The 18,827-nt window shown below is 47.1% G+C and overlaps 1 protein-coding gene across 2 annotated transcripts in view; it reads right to left on the bottom strand.

Annotated features, from left to right (window-relative positions):
• Window positions 1-18,264, bottom strand: part of GLB1L2 (galactosidase beta 1 like 2) — a 119,576-nt gene extending 101,312 nt beyond the window's left edge. For both annotated transcript variants that reach the window (XM_030221490.1, XM_030221494.1), the window contains exon 1: window positions 17,999-18,264. In XM_030221490.1, the coding sequence (XP_030077350.1) occupies window positions 17,999-18,069 (71 nt within the window). In that variant the 5' untranslated portion in view covers window positions 18,070-18,264. The remainder of the gene's footprint in view (window positions 1-17,998) is intronic.
• Window positions 18,265-18,827: the final 563 nt, after the last annotated feature.

The following is an 18,827-nucleotide window of genomic DNA, read 5'->3' as shown; positions in this document are numbered from 1 at the left end:
AGTTTGCAAATGAAGCAGAGGGTACTCCAAATGGGAGCACATTTTATCTTAAAATACCCATGTAAATGTTTAATTTCCTACCAGTCAGTGAAATATGGTATATTTTGATCCTGACCAACTGTCCTCCTTTATAACAGCTAGAAGAGCTCTTATGTAAGAAAAAAACGAATAGAAACCTGTCTGAAACTCAATTTGATGTAAAGATTATTTTCCTTTGTCTCCTTTATAGGACTATTGGACTCTGGTAGTGGACTTATATGAAACTATAGAATTATTTAATTTGTGTACAGATAATTTCCTTAGAATTATTACCATAGTGGACTTTTCCTTTTGCAAGTGATATGCTTGTATAAAATGTATAATAATAAAGAGATTTAAACATAAAGGAACATCAAAAATGTTGCAGTATACAAGTTTTGCTGACAAAGTAAGTGAGTGACACTAGAAAACCATTACAGAAGTAAAAGAGTAAACTCTTAGGAATAAGTCTAACAGATAAAAATTTACCAACTGATGATTAAAAAACAAACCAGTCAATATTCAGCCGGCCAGCGGTCAGTGTTTTTTAAACGCTGACGATCACTGGCTAAATTAAACCCGATATTCAATGCTGGGCCAATGTCCAGGCACCAGCACTGAATATCAGTGTCTGACCAGACTCATGCACACCGTTGGAATTTACACAGGTTCTGGACGATATTCAGCAGGGACCCGCTTAAGCGGAGTGTGCATGCCCCCTCCCAACCCTCCTGATACAATCGCTTGGAACCCTCTGACCCCTCCGACACATTCCTGGCCCCCCTCTACCCCCCCCCCCCCCCGAGTCAATAAGGTGGGAAAGCTCTTTCTGATGAAACAGCCGAATGACACAGGAACGCTCCTTCTCCCTTCACCTCAAAACTGGAGTTGAGGTGACTGGAAGTCTGAAAAAGACCCCTGTATCCCCCAAAAGAAGTCCCTGCAACAACAGAAGCTTCTATCAGAGCCCTTAGCTCCTGGTACCACCTGGCCTCCAGGGAGGGGCCCCGAGGTGGGGGAGGGGACCTATTATCTACTGCTAAAGCCTGCTTAACTAGCAGGACTTAGATACTGCAACCATTCAGGGATCCCCCCTCCCCATCTATCCAAGCCCTGATGGGAGCTGTGCCAGCTCCTGCTGTGGCAAGAGAAAAACCCACAGGAGGAAAATGGCTGATCCTTCCACAAAGGCATTGGGACTGCCCTAGTCGCATCCCCCAGATGCTCCCCAGGGACCGTTTCCAATGCCAGAATGGTCCATCACAGGGAACCAGCAGCTGTGCTCAGCTACCAGCTCCCACAGGTCTTGCAAAACCAAGATGCACTGGGCAGGGCTGGCCATTTTGCAGGCGGCGCCGATGGAAGAGGAGGGAGACCACCTCCCTCCTCCAACTTAAGGTAGGGGGTGGGGAAGGGCCACTAGACCACCAGGTGGGGGGGGGGGGGAATTGACCCGCGGCCCACTGGGCCACAAGGGACATCTAAGGGATGTTGGGGAGTGGACCTCCAGCCCCTGTTTTGCCTGGCTCAGGGTGGGGGTGGTTGGGGTCTGGTGGTCCCATGGACCTCCAGCCCCTGTGTTTGACAGGTCTGGGCTTTGAGAGCCCAGACCTGTCAAACAAGTACAGGAGGATTTAGGAACTCCATGATCAGAGAGAATTAATTGTGTGCTTAAATTTGCATGCAATTATCTCTGATCATAGGTGCGATAAAGCCCCACACTGTTCCAGAACTATTTTTAGAGCGCTGTTTGAAACAGCACGAGGCTTTTGATCATCTGCCCATAAGAGCCAGGTCAGCAAGGGGATTGAACTCCTCTCATATGAGGAAAGGCTAAAGAGGGTAAGGCTCTTCAGCCTGGAAAAGAGACAGCTGAGGGGAGATATGATTGAGGTCTACAAAACCCTGAATGGTGTAGAACAAGTAGAAGTGAAATGATTTTTCACTCTTTCAAAAAGTACAAAAACTAGGGGATACTCAATGAAGTTACAAGGCCAGGTCAAAAGATCTCAACTGAGAAATTCCTCATAACAAAAGATGCTAAAAATCAGTGGCAACACCCAACAAAATTGTCAATGAAAGGAAAATTGTCCATAAGAAAAAACAAATTTCAATACAGGTGCCAGCTCTGCAAATGCTTGAGCACCCCCAATATTATGTGAATACCCTTTATGTCCAGAAGAAACAGTCTGTGTTAAGATCAGCACCCTCTATCATTCTGAAAAGTTGGCTCCTATATAGACTGAAGGACAATATATGCAGGGGCAGCCCAACGCAATCTGCACCTGAGGCAGGGATTAAATGATGCCCCAGTCCCTCAGCATTGCACCCCCCCCCCCCCCCCCACCAGCCATGGTCTAGCATCTGTCCCCTATCTACCTTCTTTTTTGTGTTGTTGTTTTCAAAAGTCTGAGGTGGCAGCAATCCCTATACTCTGCTCTGTCGCCAGCACCGGCATCTCCTCTGTACTGCAGCCCACCTCTGAGGAAACAGGAAGCTACGTCAGAGAGGCAGACCACCCACTGTACAAAAGAGACACCAGTGCCAGCGGCAGGGTAGCATATGAGGATATAAGTACATAAGTATTGCCATACTGGGAAAGACCAAAGGTCCATCAAGACCAGCATCCTGTTTCCAACAGTGGCCAACCCAGGTCACAAATACCTGGCAAGATCCCCAAAAAGTGCAAAACATTTTATACTGCTTATCCCAGAAATAGTGGTTTTTCCACAAGTCCAATTAATAATGGTCTATGGACTTTTTCTTTAGGAAGCCGTCCAAACCTTTTTTAAACTCCACCAAGCTAACCGCCTTTATCACATTCTCTGGCAACGAATTCCAGAGTTTAATTACATGTTGAGTGAAGAAAGATTTTCTCCGATTCGTTTTAAATGTACTACATTGTAGCTTCATCGCATGCCTCCTAGTCCTAGTATTTTTAGAAAGCATGAACAGACGCTTCACACCTACCCGTTCAACTCCACTCATTATTTTATAGACCTCTATCATATCTGCCCTCAGCCACCTTTTCTCCAAGCTGAAGAGCCCTAGCTGCTTTAGCCTTTCCTCATAGGGAAGTCGTCCCATCCCCTTTATCATTTTCATTGCCCTTCTCTGCACCTTTTCTAATTCCACTATATCTTTTTTGAGATGCGGTGACCAGAATTGAACACAATATTCGAGGTGCGGTCCCACCATGGAGCGATACAAAGGCATTATAACATCCTCATTTTTGTTTTCCATTCCTTTCCTAATAATACCTAACATTCTATTTGTTTTCTTAGCCGCAGCAGCACACTGAGCAGAAGGTTTCAACATATCATCAACGATGACACCTAGATTCCTTTCTTGGTCTGTGACTCCTAACGTGGAACCTTGCATGACGTAGCTATAATTTGGGTTCCTCTTTCCCACATGCATCACTTTGCACTTGTTCACATTAAACGTCACCTGCCATTTAGACGCTCAGTCTCTCAGTCTCACTGTCACCTCTGACTTTTGAAAACAACAAAAAAAAAGAAGGTAGATGGGGGGGAGGGTGGGGAGTTGAGGAAGGAAAGGGGAAAAATACTGCTGTATAATGAGTGCCACCTGAGGCCCCCAACTCAATTGGCCTAATGGTAGGGCCGCCACTGGATATATGTGACAACAATACCCAGGTCATCTGCGTGAATAAAGCTCAAAAATCCTATAGAAAAGAGATCTGTTCCAGACTACCTGAAGACAACACCCTACTTGGGGTGATTGCTATCCTTCTTGTTCTTGGAGAATATTTTGTGATTTTGTTAAAATATACTTAATGCTGTCTCTTTAAACTCACACTAAGGTTTCATTATCGTCATCATTATAATCATAAAGGTTTATGCCACTTTAACGGGTTATCCATTCAAAGTGGTTTACAATATTAACAAAATGCAATAAAAGAAAGAATATTCAATTTTCCACAAGGCCAAAACATATAGAGACGGGGTACGGGCAGTTGGTAAGCAGCCAGCTCCAGGATGTGGTAGTAGATCAGAGAAGATGTGAAAGAAATAACAGCAAAAGAGAGCTTCCAGCAACATAAAGATAACCAAGGTGTGGGTGATGAGTTGTAAAGATGGATGGGATGTATGAGAGAGACTTGTGCAACCAGCTGAAGCAGGAGCATGAGAGAAGTGGCATTTGTAGTGTAAAGAAGCTAGCTGTTTTGTGAAAGCAACGCATTCAAATAGTGATGAATAGGAGAGGCAAGGGAAAATGAAATACAGCCATCAGGATGAGATATAATTTTAGGCTGGTGACACATTAGACAGGTGGTGTCCCAATTTACAACAGCAAGGTAAAAATAGAAAAAGTAGTTGGAGGGTAAATAAAATGGATGTGACACAAAGGGATAATGTTGGCGAGTACAATAAGACTTGAGAAATATAAAGACTCATAAGAGCAGAATGCTGGCTAAAAGAGGAGCACAAGAGTTGAAATTAGTACCGTAGTAGTCTGATCTAGGAATTCATGACTGTCCCTGCTGCCTTTAAACATGTTGTGGTCACACCTCTCCTTAAGAAGCCTTCACTCGACCCTACTTGTCCCTCTAATTACCGACCCATCTCCCTCCTTCCATTTCTCTCCAAATTACTTGAGCGTGCTGTTCACCGCCGCTGCCTTGATTTTCTTTCCTCACATGCTATTCTTGACCCACTACAATCTGGTTTTCGCCCTCTTCACTCAACCAAAACTGCGCTTACTAAAGTCTCCAATGACCTATTACTGGCTAAATCCAGAGGTCAATATTCCATCCTCATTCTTCTTGATCTTTCCGCTGCTTTTGACACTGTCGATCACAGCATACTTCTCGATACCCTGTCCTCACTTGGATTCCAGGGCTCTGTCTTTTCCTGGTTCTCTTCCTACCTCTCCCTCCGCACCTTTAGTGTTCACTCTGGTGGATCCTCTTCTACTTCTATCCCTCTGCCTGTCGGCTTACCTCAGGTTCTGTTCTTGGTCCCCTCTTCTTTTCTATCTACACTTCTTCCCTTGTTCATTAATCTCATTCCATGGCTTTTCCTGCCATCTCTATGATGATGACTCCCAAATCTACCTTTCTACCCCCTGATATCTCACCTTGCATCCAAACCAAAGTTTCAGCGTGCTTGTCTGACATTGCTGTCTGGATGTCTCAACGCCACCTGAAATTAAACATGACCAAAACCGAGCTTCTCATTTTTCCCCCCAAACCCACCTCCCCACTCCCCCCATTTTCTATTTCTGTCATCTTTGACTCTTCTCTCTCCTTCTCTGCTCATATCCAGCAGATCGCCAAGACCTGTCGTTTCTTTCTTTACAACATCCGTAAAATCCGCCCCTTTCTTTCCGAGCACTCTACCAAAACCCTCATCCACACCCTTGTCACCTCTCGTTTAGACTACTGCAATCTGCTTCTTGCTGGCCTCCCACTTAGTCACCTCTCCCCTCTCCAATCGGTTCAAAACTCTGCTGCCCATCTCATCTTCCGCCAGGGTCGCTTTACTCATACTACCCTTCTCCTCAAGTCACTTCACTGGCTCCCTATCCGTTTTCGCATCCTGTTCAAACTTCTTCTACTAACCTATAAATGTACTCATTCTGCTGCTCCCCAGTATCTCTCCACACTCGTGCTTCCCTACACCCCTTCCCGTGCACTCCGCTCCATGGATAAATCCTTCTTATCTGTTCCCTTCTCCACTACTGCCAACTCCAGACTTCGCGCCTTCTGTCCTCGCTGCACCCTACGCCTGGAATAAACTTCCTGAGCCCCTACTCTTGCCCCCATCCTTGGCCACCTTTAAATCTAGACTGAGCCCCACCTCTTTAACATTGCTTTGACTTGTAACCACTTGTAACCACTCGCCTCCAGCTACCCTCCTCTCCTCCTTCCTGTACACATTAATTGATTTGATTTGCTTACTTTATTTTTGTCTATTAAATTGTAAGCTTTTGAGCAGGGACCTGTCCTTTCTTCTATGTTTGTGCAGCGCTGCGTACGCCTTGTAGCGCTATAGAAATGCTAAATAGTAGTAGTAGTAGCTGATCTTATCCACATTACCCTACAAGGAGCCTAGGGAGCTGAATGTATTACTTTGGCAACACACGTAAAATTGTGATGTCAACAAAATTATCTGAATCTAAAATGTGGATTCTCTATCACAGATGGGACGAATGTTTGATTCCAATATCCAGTAACTTATTTAAACTACTTATCTCAGATAAGATTTTATTCAGCACAATAAAGGGCTTAGTTCAGAAAGCACCTTCTACCACAAAATGAGAAACACTTTCGAGGCTATGCAGTAAGCATAGGCCTGCAAATTACAGGTGTAGCTTCACCTTTGTTGGGCAGACTAGATGGACGGGGCAGGTCTTTGTCTGCCCTCAATTACTTTGTTACTGTGTGTGTTTACTGACAGTTAAAAAAAGCAGTAGTAATCCATAGTTCATTGCAAATTTTCCCCTTCCTGTCAGTGCGCAAGTGCTGAATGTATTGTGCGCTGACAGGAAGGACAACATTAAAAAAAAAACCCAGAGCCATCATGTCTGCACCAGGCACTATAATCCATGGTAGTCTAGCAGCCCCCTCCATCTGCTCGTCCCAATCCTGAACTAATACCTGGTAGACTAGTGGCCCTCTCCTTCCCCCGCCCCAATATTAAAATAAAAATCCCTGATAGTCTAGTGCCCACCCCCCCAATTCCCAACATTGAAATAATAACCCTGGTAGTCTATGGCCCCTACCCACCCCATCCCACCCCCCCAACTTACAAAAAATAAAACCTGGTGTCTAGCAGCACCCCTGTACCCTCCTGACCCCTTCCCCAGGCCCCCAAACCCTCTCTCCTGGAGTACCTTTAGAGGCAGAAGCAATGCCCACTCACTCCTGCCTCTGCTCCACCATCTTGAAAATGGCGGTCTGACCCTGTGCGGTGCATCATAGGATGCACTGAGTGGGGTCAGTCTGCCAAATAAGGGAATTTCCCCTCCCTAATTGGGTAGTCTCTATCCAGACTAGCAAATAATAGAAAAATTTCCTTATTGACTTACCCTGCTCAGTGCATCCTGGCATACACCAAGCAGCAGAGTAAGGCGCGCACCATTTTTCAAGATGGTGACCACAGAGACAGGAGTGTGTAGCATCACTTCTACTTCTCAAAGGTACACCAGAGAATGAGGTTTGGGGGACTTGGAAGAAGAATCAGGAGTGGAGGGTGCCACTGCACACCAAAGGACAGGAGGGTGACCACTAGACTATCAGCAATTTTTATTTAATGCAGGGGACAGGGGAGTCAGATTGGGTCAGGTAGGGTCAGCCCGGGTCAAGGGAGAGGAAGGAAGGCCATTGGACTTCCGGGGACTTTTATTTTAATGTTGGTGGGGGGGGAGGTTGTGTCGGGGAGAGAGGAGGCCATTAGACTACCAGGGATTTTTACTTTAATGTTGGGAGCAGACAGGGATCGGGTCAGGGCCACTAGACTACCAGGGATTACAGGGGCTGGTGCAGAAATCTGGGTCAGGAACAAGAGGTGGGTAAACAGAAGATCGGGGGTTATCTTTTGGGGGGGGGGGGGCTTATTAGGTTTTATTGGTCCTGATGCAGAGGGCGAGCTAACCCTTCTATACTGCCACTGTCCACTCGCTGCCACCGCTTCTTTAAAATACCTGCTGAGATTTCAAGTGATGGCCTTGCAAGCCAGCGGCAGCAGGCAGGAAAGTGTGGGGATCTTTCCTGCCCCAAAGAGGCCACTAGACCACCGGGGTGAATGGAGGTACGTTTAGGGATGGCACCCTGAGGCTCAGGGGGGAGGCTTGCCTGCATTTCCACAAGATCCCCGTGGACCTGGAGGGGATCCCCACAGTAACTGCAGGATTCCTGCTAGCCCCATTCCCATGCACCTCTTTACACCAGAACTCTGCCACATAAGACCCTGTGCATCAACTTCATTTTCAGTATTTTCAAAAACAAAGCAGCAGGGCCGCTGTGAGACTGAACCGGGCCTGGGGCTGAGCCGCCACCCCCCCCCCCCCCCCCGGATCATGGACAACCCCCAATCGTTGCCGCTGCCCCCCCCCCCCCCCCCCAGATTGCTGCCCAACTGAAATACCTAATTAGCTGCCAAGGATCCCAAGGCCCTGCCAGCAGAAGATGTCTTCCTCCAGCGCTGCTCTTCTGCTGATTGTCTGTTCCTGCGGCTGCTTTTCCTCTCGGAGCATGTTCGGTTTCAAAACCGAGCATCTGCGCCTGAGAGGAAAAGCAGCCGCTCAGCTGGGCAGAACAGCAGCGCTGGAGATGCTCCTCCAGGTCCTCCCCAGTCTCCAAGGCTGACCTGGCCGCGGCACCAGAGTTTTCTCTCTCCTGCTCCTGGCGGGACGCAATCACTCGAGTCCCGTCTGGAGTAGGAGAGAGATAGAGACCCCGGTGCAGGGCCCCCCTGGAGGCCAGAGCACAGGGAATTTTGCCCCCCCCCCCCCCCCCCCCCCCCTCTTGGCAGCCCTGCAAAGCAGTAAGGATAGAAAGGGAAAGGGGTTGGGACTTGATTAGGCGGTAAATAAATCCTAATAAATAAATAAATAAATATATCACTTTTCTGTGGTTACAATCAAAGCGGTTTACATTTATTTATTTATTGATTGATTGATTGATTGATTGGTGCTTATATCCCACACAATCCAAATGTTAATTATTCAGTTCTACGTGGCTTACAATAACTAAGATTAGAAATGTATACAACATATTATACAAGTACAAAAAAAACATTTGCTGTTTAGTTCATTGTCTAACAATGCAAAAATCTGTTAAAAAAGAATGCCTTGAGAAATCTGTGAAATATTAGATAGTTGGTATACATATCACATACAGGTACTTATTTTGTACCTGGGGCAATGGAGGGTTAAGTGACTTGCCCAGGATCACAAGGAGCTGCAGTGGGAGTTCAAGACAGTTCCCCAGGTTCTCAGGCTGCTGCACTAACCACTAAGCTACTCCTCCACTCTGAAGAGCGAAATCTCCTGCCTCTGGTGAGAAAGAACTGAATAATCCAAACTCCAAACAGTGCAAACAACTTAGCCTACAGTGAAAAGAAGCAGCACCACCAACGAAAAGTTGCGCAGGGAACACGCAGAGTTTGTGTCATTGGAGAGTTTCCCTTCTTTCCCCTATTTTCTTTCTTTTTTTTTTCTGTACATTGCTATACTACATCTGCAAACAGAACACCCAGCCAATAACATACCCATTCACCCAGATAGACTGACACGCTGAGCCCAAGGAGCCCAGTAATAGGATGGACCTCTCGATTGATCTGTTGGGACTAATGGAAAGAAAATTATCAGATAAACTAATTTTTCCATGTCGTCCCGCAGATCAATGTTGAGACATGCGGAAAGGCTAAAGTAGCTAGGGCTCTTCAGCTTGGAGATAAGATGGCTGAGGGGAGATATGATACAGATCTATAAAATAATGAGTTAAGTGGAACAGGTAGATGTGAATTGCTTTTTTTTTTTTTTACTCTTTCCAAAAATACTAGGATTAGGGGGCATGCAATGAAACTACAAAGTAGTACATTTAAAACAAATTGGAAAAAATATTTCTTCACTCAACATGAAATTAAACTCTGAAATTCACTGACTGAGAATGTGGTAAAAGCAGTTAGCTTAGCGGGGTTTAAAAAGGGTTTGGATAACTTTCTAAAAGAAAAGTTAATAAGCCATTACTAAGATGGACTTGGGGAAAATCCAATGCTTATTTATAGGATAAGCAGCATAAAATGTATTGTACTGTTTTGGGATCTTGTAACCTGGATTGGCCACTTTTGGAAACAGGATGCTGGGCTTGATGGACCTTCCGTCTGTCCTAGTTTGGCAATGCTTATGTTCTTATGTAACAAAGCAGTCCTCAAGAGCGGGACCTAGAAATCCCTAAAACAAGCACCGAGGCTCCAAAGGCGGAATCACCCCAAGCAAAAACGTGTAAGCAGTAATGCTTCAAAAAAGTGGGAACAGAGGACCACATAGCTGACCTACAAATCTCATCAATAGAAACACCCTTGTGGAGTGTGCTTTGAGATGCAATAGGGGGGCCTTACCCGCCAACAAAAGAGATGGCTTGCTATCGTGCAATAGTAGCTTTAGAAGCTTGGTTATCCTTATTGCAGCCAGCGAACAGTACAAAAAAAATTATCACAGCATAAGAATTTGATAGTGACTTCCAAGTACCAGACATGAATCCTGCGCACATCCAGACAACAAAGAGAACAAAATTCCTCTGAGTAGTCCTCCCGGTGGTAAGAGGGGAGGGAAATCAGCTGATTTAAATAAAATACTGAGACCACCTTAGGCAGAAAGGATGGAACCGTTCTGATCGTGACCCCTGCCTCTGTAAACCAGAGGAAAGGGTACCGACATAATAGCACCTGCAACTCCAACACGCCCCATGCCGAAGTAACGACCACTAGAAAACCCATCTTCAATGTAAGATCTTTTAAGGAGTGGCAATCTAAGGACTCAAACGGGACCCTCTGGAAAGCTCAGATCACCAGATTAAGACTCCAAGATGGACAGACCAACCACCTGGGGGGACGCAAATGGTTAACCCCTCAAGGAAACAGAAACTACATTCGGGTCGCCAAATAAGACTTCTGAATGTGGCCCCAAAAACAAGCTAAGGCTGCCACCTGAACTTTCGGGGAACTCAAGGCCAAGCCCTTGTCAAGACTGTCCTGCAAAAATGCCAGAATGTAAGCCAAAGATGCTGAAAACACCACCACACCCCCCAGAAAAGCACCAGACCTCGAAAGTTCTTCAAACTCTCACATAAGCAACTAAGGTCGACTGTTTCTTTGCCTGGAGTAACATAGTAATTAACTCCTTCTTTGGATAACATTTCTTCCTCAATTTCAACCTCTCAAGAGCCAGGCCATAAGAACTGCCTGTTGATGTATGCCTGTGACCATCAAAAAGGGAAGAGAACCTCCAGCCCACGAAACAGGTTACAACAAAGCTATATAGAGGCTCTATATGAATCTGAGTTAGTCTCGTAGAATCCCTTCACGTTTAAGATGATAACTTTAGATCCCTGTGCGGGAGGAAGTAGCAGTCAGGGCAGCTACGTGGGAGGTGATGGAGGGAGACTAACCCTCTGTGAGATGCTAACATAATTCCCTGATAGCTGGGTATGAGAGACACGTGCCCAGGGAACGGATTAAAATAACCTGAATTTTCTTATAATATACATAGGTGGATACTGGGAAATTGTGGGAATTCACCCTAACCTCAAGGGAGGAATCAAGACAAGACCTCGTAGTCAGCCAGTTAGCAGAATTGGAATTCATTCTCTAGAATTAAGGAATATACATTGGTGTATTCCAGATAACTACTTGTGGATGGACCTTTGATTGGAGTCTTTACCTTTAGCTTTAGATACTCAATCCACACCTTCAGGTGGACGGTGTTTTGCTTTGGATACTCGGTCCACACCTTCGGGTGGGCACAGCGTGACAATGCCACCACTGTCAAAGAGGACCTGAACCGCTTGGTCTTGCAACAAGTATAGAAAAGCCCCCAAGGCATACTGACTGCCCTCAGCTCTAGGCGGTTGATAGACCACGACACCTTTGCCTGAGACCCTGAGCCATCCAGACCTAAAAGTGGGCCCCCAGCCTGAGACTGGCATCTGTGATCACCACCACCCAGCCCAGAATCTCCAGGGATATTCTGGCCCCCATGTTGTCTATGCTCAGACACCACCAAATGCTGAATTTGGCATGAACAGTCTATGGGAGTCAAACAAGATAATCATCAGTAAAAGGAGACCAATGCCCAAGAAACGAAAGCTGGGGAGCCCTCATGTGGAAGCACACCCATGGCAGAACACAGAAGGTGGAGGCTACTGAGCCCAACACTTGCATGTAATCCAACATCAGCGGGGAGCCAGAGAAGGCTGGATACTTGAGAACAGATCATCAGCTGGTGAGCCTCTATAAGGAAAACCTTTCCTAATGAAGTATCGAAGATCACAACGAAATATTCAAGAGATTGAGAGAGAGTCAAACAACTCTTGGCAAGGTTAGCTACCCACCCAAGCAAGCAAAGGAGACCAACAATCCTGTTTATCACTTGAACACTCTCCTACCTCGTAGAGGCCCTTATCAGCCAATTATCCAGGTAAAGATGGACCCAGATGCCTTCTCACCGAAGAAAGGCAGTGACCACCATTATCACCATGGAGAAGGTCTGTGGGGCTCCTGTAAGCCCAAAGGGCATGGCTCAAAACTGAAAGTGCTCTCTGAGCACAGAGAATCATAGGAAATGCTGATGCGGTGGCCAAATTGGACTTTGCAAATATGCCTGTTTTAGGTTCACACATGTCAAAAATTCTCCGGGCTGCACGGATATGATGAGTTGACCACAAGGTTTCCATGCATAAGTGCCTGACCTTGACAGCCCTGTAGACATTCTTGAGGTCGAGCATGGGGCGAAAAGAACCGCCTTTCTTTGGCACCAATAAATAGACAGAATTGCGGCTCTGCCCCATCTCCAAAGGAAGCACTTCATTCATTGCACCCAAGTGCACGAGATCGCTGAGGGTAGATCGAACCACAAGAACCCTGGCAGGAGCTTTGCATGGGGACTCCAGACAATAATCTGCCAAAGGACAAGCACTCCACCTTGTAACTATCTCTAATCACCTCCAAGACCAACTGGTCCGATGTAATCTTGGTCCACTCCTCCTTGATGCTGAGCTCTGAGAAATGGACTGAGACCCCCATCACTGGGAGGCACAGGCGGCCGGGGCCGACCGAGCAGTGGAGGTCAAAGCATGTCTGTTCCCCTGAAAGAGCTGCTGCTTCTGCTGGAATCATGGCCTCTGAAAGGTGCCCAATCTTCCCAGTCTGTACCATCTTGCTTCCCGGAACCTGGACCAAGACTGAGAAGAATGGAATGAAGTTTCTGGCTTATCTTCTGACAAGCACTGGCCTTTGGAATCCCCCACATCTTTTACAAGCTTTTCCAAATCCTGCTCAAAGAGGAGCTCACCATAAAAAGGAAGCTTCACAAGACGAGACTTGGACGCCACATTGCATTTCAATGCTTGAACCAGAGCCAGCACCACACTACAACTGTTAAGGAGAGTTCCTTAGCAGAAGCTCTCAGAAAGTCATACAACAGGTCTGCCAAATAGGTCAATCCCACCTCCAACGATGGCAGGAATTGAATTAATTCCTCAGTAGAGGAAGCCTTCTGAACCCAACTTAAGCACGTACAGACCACATAAGAGCCACAAACCACGGCTTGAAGGCACAAAGCAGCCTCTTCAAAGAACAGCTTTAAAGGAGGACTCCAACTTCCTGTCCTGGACTTCCTTGAGGGCCAGAATGCCCTCCACTGGCAGGGTAGTCTTCTTGGCCACCGTCAAGGCCAGAGTCCACCTTAGGGAACCGCAGCAACTCCAACTCCTCTAATGGGAGATGGTACAGACAAGACATAGCTCACACCATCTGACGCCCTGCCTCCAGAGTATCCCATTGAGCCGAGATCAGAACACTCATCGTGGTGTGAATATGGAAAATGCTAGGGGGCTTCTTAGTACTCCCCATCATAGGATGTAAGGTAGCCTCCATGGGAAGAGGATCAACAGAAGAAACATTAAGTACTTTCAACGACTTTGAAAAGCCAAGTAGACATTGGATCATCATCCTCCTCTGGATGGAGCTCTGCCTCCTCCAGAGTCAGACAGTCAGACAGTGACTAGCAAGAGGTCCCTGAAAGGTGACCCTCTGACCCATGGTCTGATGCCAGGAATACCTCATCCAGCTCCCTGTGGCTCTCCAAACACCCCTTTTTGTCAACTGATCTGCAGAAGCCCCCAGGGGAGCAAAGGAGGCATGGGAGGCCAGTGGTCTCTTCAACAAATGTGTTTGGTGCATGAAAAGAACAAAATCCGGGGAAAATGGAGTTTCAGCTTCCACCAGAAGAAAATCATCCAAACCAGCACCAGTGAGAGGTTGTGGAGCCCCTGAAGGAGAAAACTGATCAGCCAGAGAGGAAACCACATATGCCCGAGAGACTCAGACCACGTCAGCATCTCAAAGATGGCAGCCGCACGGGACGAGAAAGAACTGCGGCACCTGCCAAAACGTCTTCCATTGAGCCTGCTGACATCCCCGGAATGGCCAGTGCAGAAACTTCAATCTGCGGAGGGCTATGCGAAGAGGCACGGGTACATGCGCTGCAAACACTGCTCTCTGTTTCTCACACCAGAAGCAACGCTTAACTGTTTCAGCGCAAGCAGCCATTTAGAAGTCAACCCCATGTTAGCAGAGGTAGACCAATGAAAGGAAATTCGATCTACAACTGCCAAATAGCACTGCTGGCTCTTTTAAAGTGGCCTCAGTGTCACGATTGTGCCCATGTTTCATGCTCTGATTCATTTCACCACCTGGTGGTCAGACCTGGTGGCTGCGATGGACTATCTGCTTGTTGTTTCCCATGTTCCAGAAATCATTCCGGCCCGGTCTGGATCCTCCAGCCTTCCAGACTGTCTTGGGATTTTTGGAACTAAGCAGCAACCTTGCCTGGTGACCTCCCTGGTATTTTGCCTTTATTAACCACCTGGAAACTTTCTAGTTTGCCTTTGCAACAGAGGTCCTCAGAAGAGTTTTCATCTGTGAGAGTTTGTTGCAGTGCTAACCTTGCTACTTTCAGTTTCAGCTAGACCCTGCTTGTTTCCTGGTTTATTCTACTGCTCGCTGCCTGCCCAAGACCCTGCTTGTTTCCTGGTTCATTCTACTGCTTGCTGCCTGCCCAAGACCCTGCTTGTTTCCTGGTTTATTCTACTGCTCGCTGCCTGCCCAAGACCCTGCTTCTTTCCTGGTTTATTCTACTGCTCGCTACCTGCCCAAGACCCTGCTTGTTTCCTGGTTTATTCTACTATTTGCTGCCTACCCAAGACTCTGCTTGTTTCCTGGTTTATTCTGCTTTGCTGCCTGCCAGTAAGACTCTGCGTGATTCGTGGACTATTCTCCTGCTTACTGCTTATTGCTTCTGTTCCAGTCCAGCTGCTCCAGTCCGGCCTGTGCCCGTCTGTCTGTGGTCCGCCTTGCTGCCTGTTTGGGTGGTTCTCCTGCCGCTGCCGGTTCCCGGTAGTGGCCCAAGGGCTCACTTTTCCTGACCAGTGTGACAGATTTCCTGACCAGTGTGACACTCAGCCAGTGTCAGGCTTTCTTTGGGACTTTATTTACTAAGGCAGGACACAATCTCTATTTTTTTCAATCGAAAGCCAGTAAGCACAGCAGCAGCAGAGGGGGGAAAGGGGAGAAGGGACCTGGCACCACCAGGTGTACCTCAAAGCCCACTGAGAATACTGAAAGTGAGGATGATGCATAAGGTCTTATGTGGCAGAGCTCTGGCGTTCTCTCTATCTCTATCTGCTGGTAGATGAGCATAACCTATAAGTGGTGCTATTGCTTGAATTTGGGGCATTAGTGGTTGTGGTTTGGAAGGCCAGCTTTGCTGTACATGTACTGTGTGTGTGTGTGTAGTTGGTTTTGTATGTGTGCTTATTTATTTTTGCTAATTTTGGGTTTCACAATGTTTGGCAGTAGATGATCTGCAGGACGACATAGAATGAGCTTGGGGTGGGTGCTCAAAGAGGCAGAGAATTGGGAGTCTTTTGGAGAGTGTGTGTGGGGGGGGGGGGGGAGAGAGAGAAACAAAGAACCTTAGGTACTGGAGTCCAGCCCTGGGTGCAGAGAATACATAAGTACATAAGTATTGCCATACTGGAACAGACCAAAGGTCCATCAAGCCCAGCATTCTGTTTCCAACAGTAGCCAATCCAGGTCACAAATACCTGGCAAGATCCCAAAAAGTACAAAACATTTTATACTGCTGGAGCTGGAGGTCCTGGGGCTGGAGGAATTGAGCTACAGGGAGTAGAGAGAAAGTTGAGGGAGGAGGGCGCTCTCAAACCAGAGGTTGGGGCAGAGAGAGAAAGAGATGGGGAAGGCTGAGCCTGATGGGAATGTGAGAATGATGAGGTGGTCAAGCCTAAGGAAGCAAGCCAAGCCAGGAGTTATGATAGGAATTCTGCACAAAATGTTTTTTAAAATTCTGTATCCGACTAAAAGATTTATGAAATATTGCATCTTTGCTACTTAAAGACAGTGATTATATTGTGATACTAGTAAAAAAGCCCCGTTTCTGATGAAAATGAAACGGGGACTAGCAATGTTTTCTTCTGTGTGCATGTGGGAGTGTGTGTGTCCCTGCCCTCTGGCCTCTCTCCCCTCCCCCCTCTGAGTCCTTCACTGTTACAGAGCCAGCGATTTGATTTCGTGCTCTGCTGTTTTCCTTCACTGACTGTGTTACAGAGAGGGCGGGGCAGACACTCATAGGGAAACCGGATATCTCGCCCCTTCACACTTCCAGCTGGAGGCTTCATAGAACGTTGGTGTTGCTTTTTATATAGAGAGATATGAATAAATTAAGCACATTTTTTAAACATTGTGTACAAAATTTGAAATTTTTTTGTCCAGGAGTAGATGTAGAAGCAAACAGATATGGTGGTAGGAAATGTTAGACCAAGAGTTGGGGATTAGTTAATATGTAAGCAGTGAGCTGAGTAATTACAGTAATTATTGAATTTGGTGAAGGAAGCAGGTACTATGAGTCCAGTAGCTGACCTAAGTGTGGAAGATAGTACAGAGAAAAGGGGGAGCGGTGAAGGATGAATATAGTGATTGCTAGATTGAAAAGGTCTGGGATGAGTGCAGCAGATGTTAAAAGGACTGAAAGAGTGCTAGGATGAGTAGGGTAGATGTCTGAATAATTAAGTGCTGAACGGGATAGTTAAATAATTAAGTAGGCATAACTACGAATGGTAGATCTAAGAAGAACTGACTTGAGCTGGGGTGAGTAGTGAAGCTGGGATGGAAGGAAGTGAGTTAGGTACTACGCGGGAGAGGGTGGGAGAATTTAAGTGTTACATGGCATAGGAAGCACTGAGGTGGAAGAAAGTGAATATTTAGCAGCATGGGGTATTATGGTACCCTTCTCCACCACCGCCAACTCCAGGCTCCGCCCTTTCTGCCTCGCCTCACCCCATGCTTGGAATAAACTCCCTGAGCCCATTCGCCAGGCCCCCTCCCTGCCCATCTTCAAATCCTTGCTCAAAGCCCACCTCTTCAATGTCGCCTTCGGCACCTAACCTCCATACCTTTATCCAGGAAATCTAGACTGCCTCAACTTGACATTTCGTCCTTTAGATTGTAAGCTCCTTTGAGCAGGGACTATCCTTCCTTGTTAAACTGTACAGCGCTGCATAACCCTAGTAGCGCTCTAGAAATGTTAAGTAGTAGTAGTATTATGGTGAAACCAAGATATTAGGGTGGGAGTGAGCAGCTGCTGAGGTGTGAAGGCACTGAGTGGAGTGGTTAGTTCTTTACTGGGGAGGTTAGCTTGTAATTTGAGCAAGGATGTTTGGGGGCACTGATTAGCTCTTTGTGGAAATGGGGACATAGTATGTGATGAGAACAAGGAGGGTTTGGGGGAGCAAAGTAGTGTTAGAGTGGTGTAGGGCATTATTGAGAGGCATGATCCATTTTTTGGAGGTACATATGTATAAGAAGAAATAGGTAAATTGCCAGGTAATGGAGAAAGCAAATAAATATTGGGGAGTGCACTGAGGAGAAATCAGGTTTTACGACTGTGGGCAGGTGTGGACCTATAGAAGTGAGCTGCACAGCAGATGTTTGTGTGGGGGAAAGGTTAAGTGGCTATAAAGAAAATCAATAGGTGAGCAAGGTAAAGCTGACTGATGAGATTTAACTAGAGCAATGCACAGGAACGTATAGCAAGAAGCGAATATAAGAAGGAAGCGACAGGGATAGCGATGGGGTATAAATTGAAGGGAAAGGGGAGGTCCAGCGTAGGAGCTGGACTTGGAGGGAATGGGTTTTTGTTTTGTTTTTTTTACCTGCGCACGAGGAGCACTCCCAAGAGCAGAAGCATCAAGGCTCCGAGTCTCCGGCGCTGCTCCCGCCTCATCCTCAGCCCCCTGACCTGCCCGGGACCTGGGTACCGCGTACCGCCTGGGACGAGAGAGGAAGAAGGGGGCGCGCCAGCTGCACGTGTTGCACGCGGTCAGAGGGGAGCGAGCGCGTTCCGAATCTGGCCCATTGGCATCAGAGCCCCCAGCCGCGCGCCTTGTACCAAGCGTAAGGACAAAACCTTGTTGCCGCCGCCGCCTCCTGCTGCTTCCTGGTTGCCAAGGCGACTCCAAGCCGCTGATCTTTCCGCCCTCCTCCAGTCTGCTGTCCTCCGATTGGTTGGAGGGTCTTGTTTTTTGGGGGGAGGGGAGGGGAATGCTCCTTCTTAGAGCTACCCTGTAGAAAAAAAACGCGAGGTGCGGACAGGGGAAACCCGGACCCCTGTAGGTGATAGTAGGTTGCGCGCCACACACGCCTTCATTTACTGTACCAGGAGCTTGGGGACAGCGACGGAGGCCTGGTAAAAAGCGACAACCTTTCAGGCATGTGCATGGGCCGAGATGGGCATGAGGGGAGGGGCAGTACCACCTTGTTGCGGCTGGTAATGTTTAATTGGTCCTTTCAGCGGTTACCAGATTTTTGGCAGGCAAATCCGAAATATTTGTTATCCAAAACCCGGAGGGGAGGGAGGAGGTCCCTTTCAGTTCCATGATTGGAGGCGTGGGGAGAGGATGAGGCATTCGCATTGTCTTCCCTCACCATACATGTCATGAATGAAAGCAGTAATATCACTTTCAAGCACAGAAAAATAATAGA

The sequence above is a fragment of the Microcaecilia unicolor genome, chromosome 12 (genome assembly GCF_901765095.1).
Source record: "Microcaecilia unicolor chromosome 12, aMicUni1.1, whole genome shotgun sequence".
NCBI lineage: Eukaryota > Metazoa > Chordata > Amphibia > Gymnophiona > Siphonopidae > Microcaecilia > Microcaecilia unicolor.
This window is presented reverse-complemented; position numbering and strand designations above follow the sequence as displayed.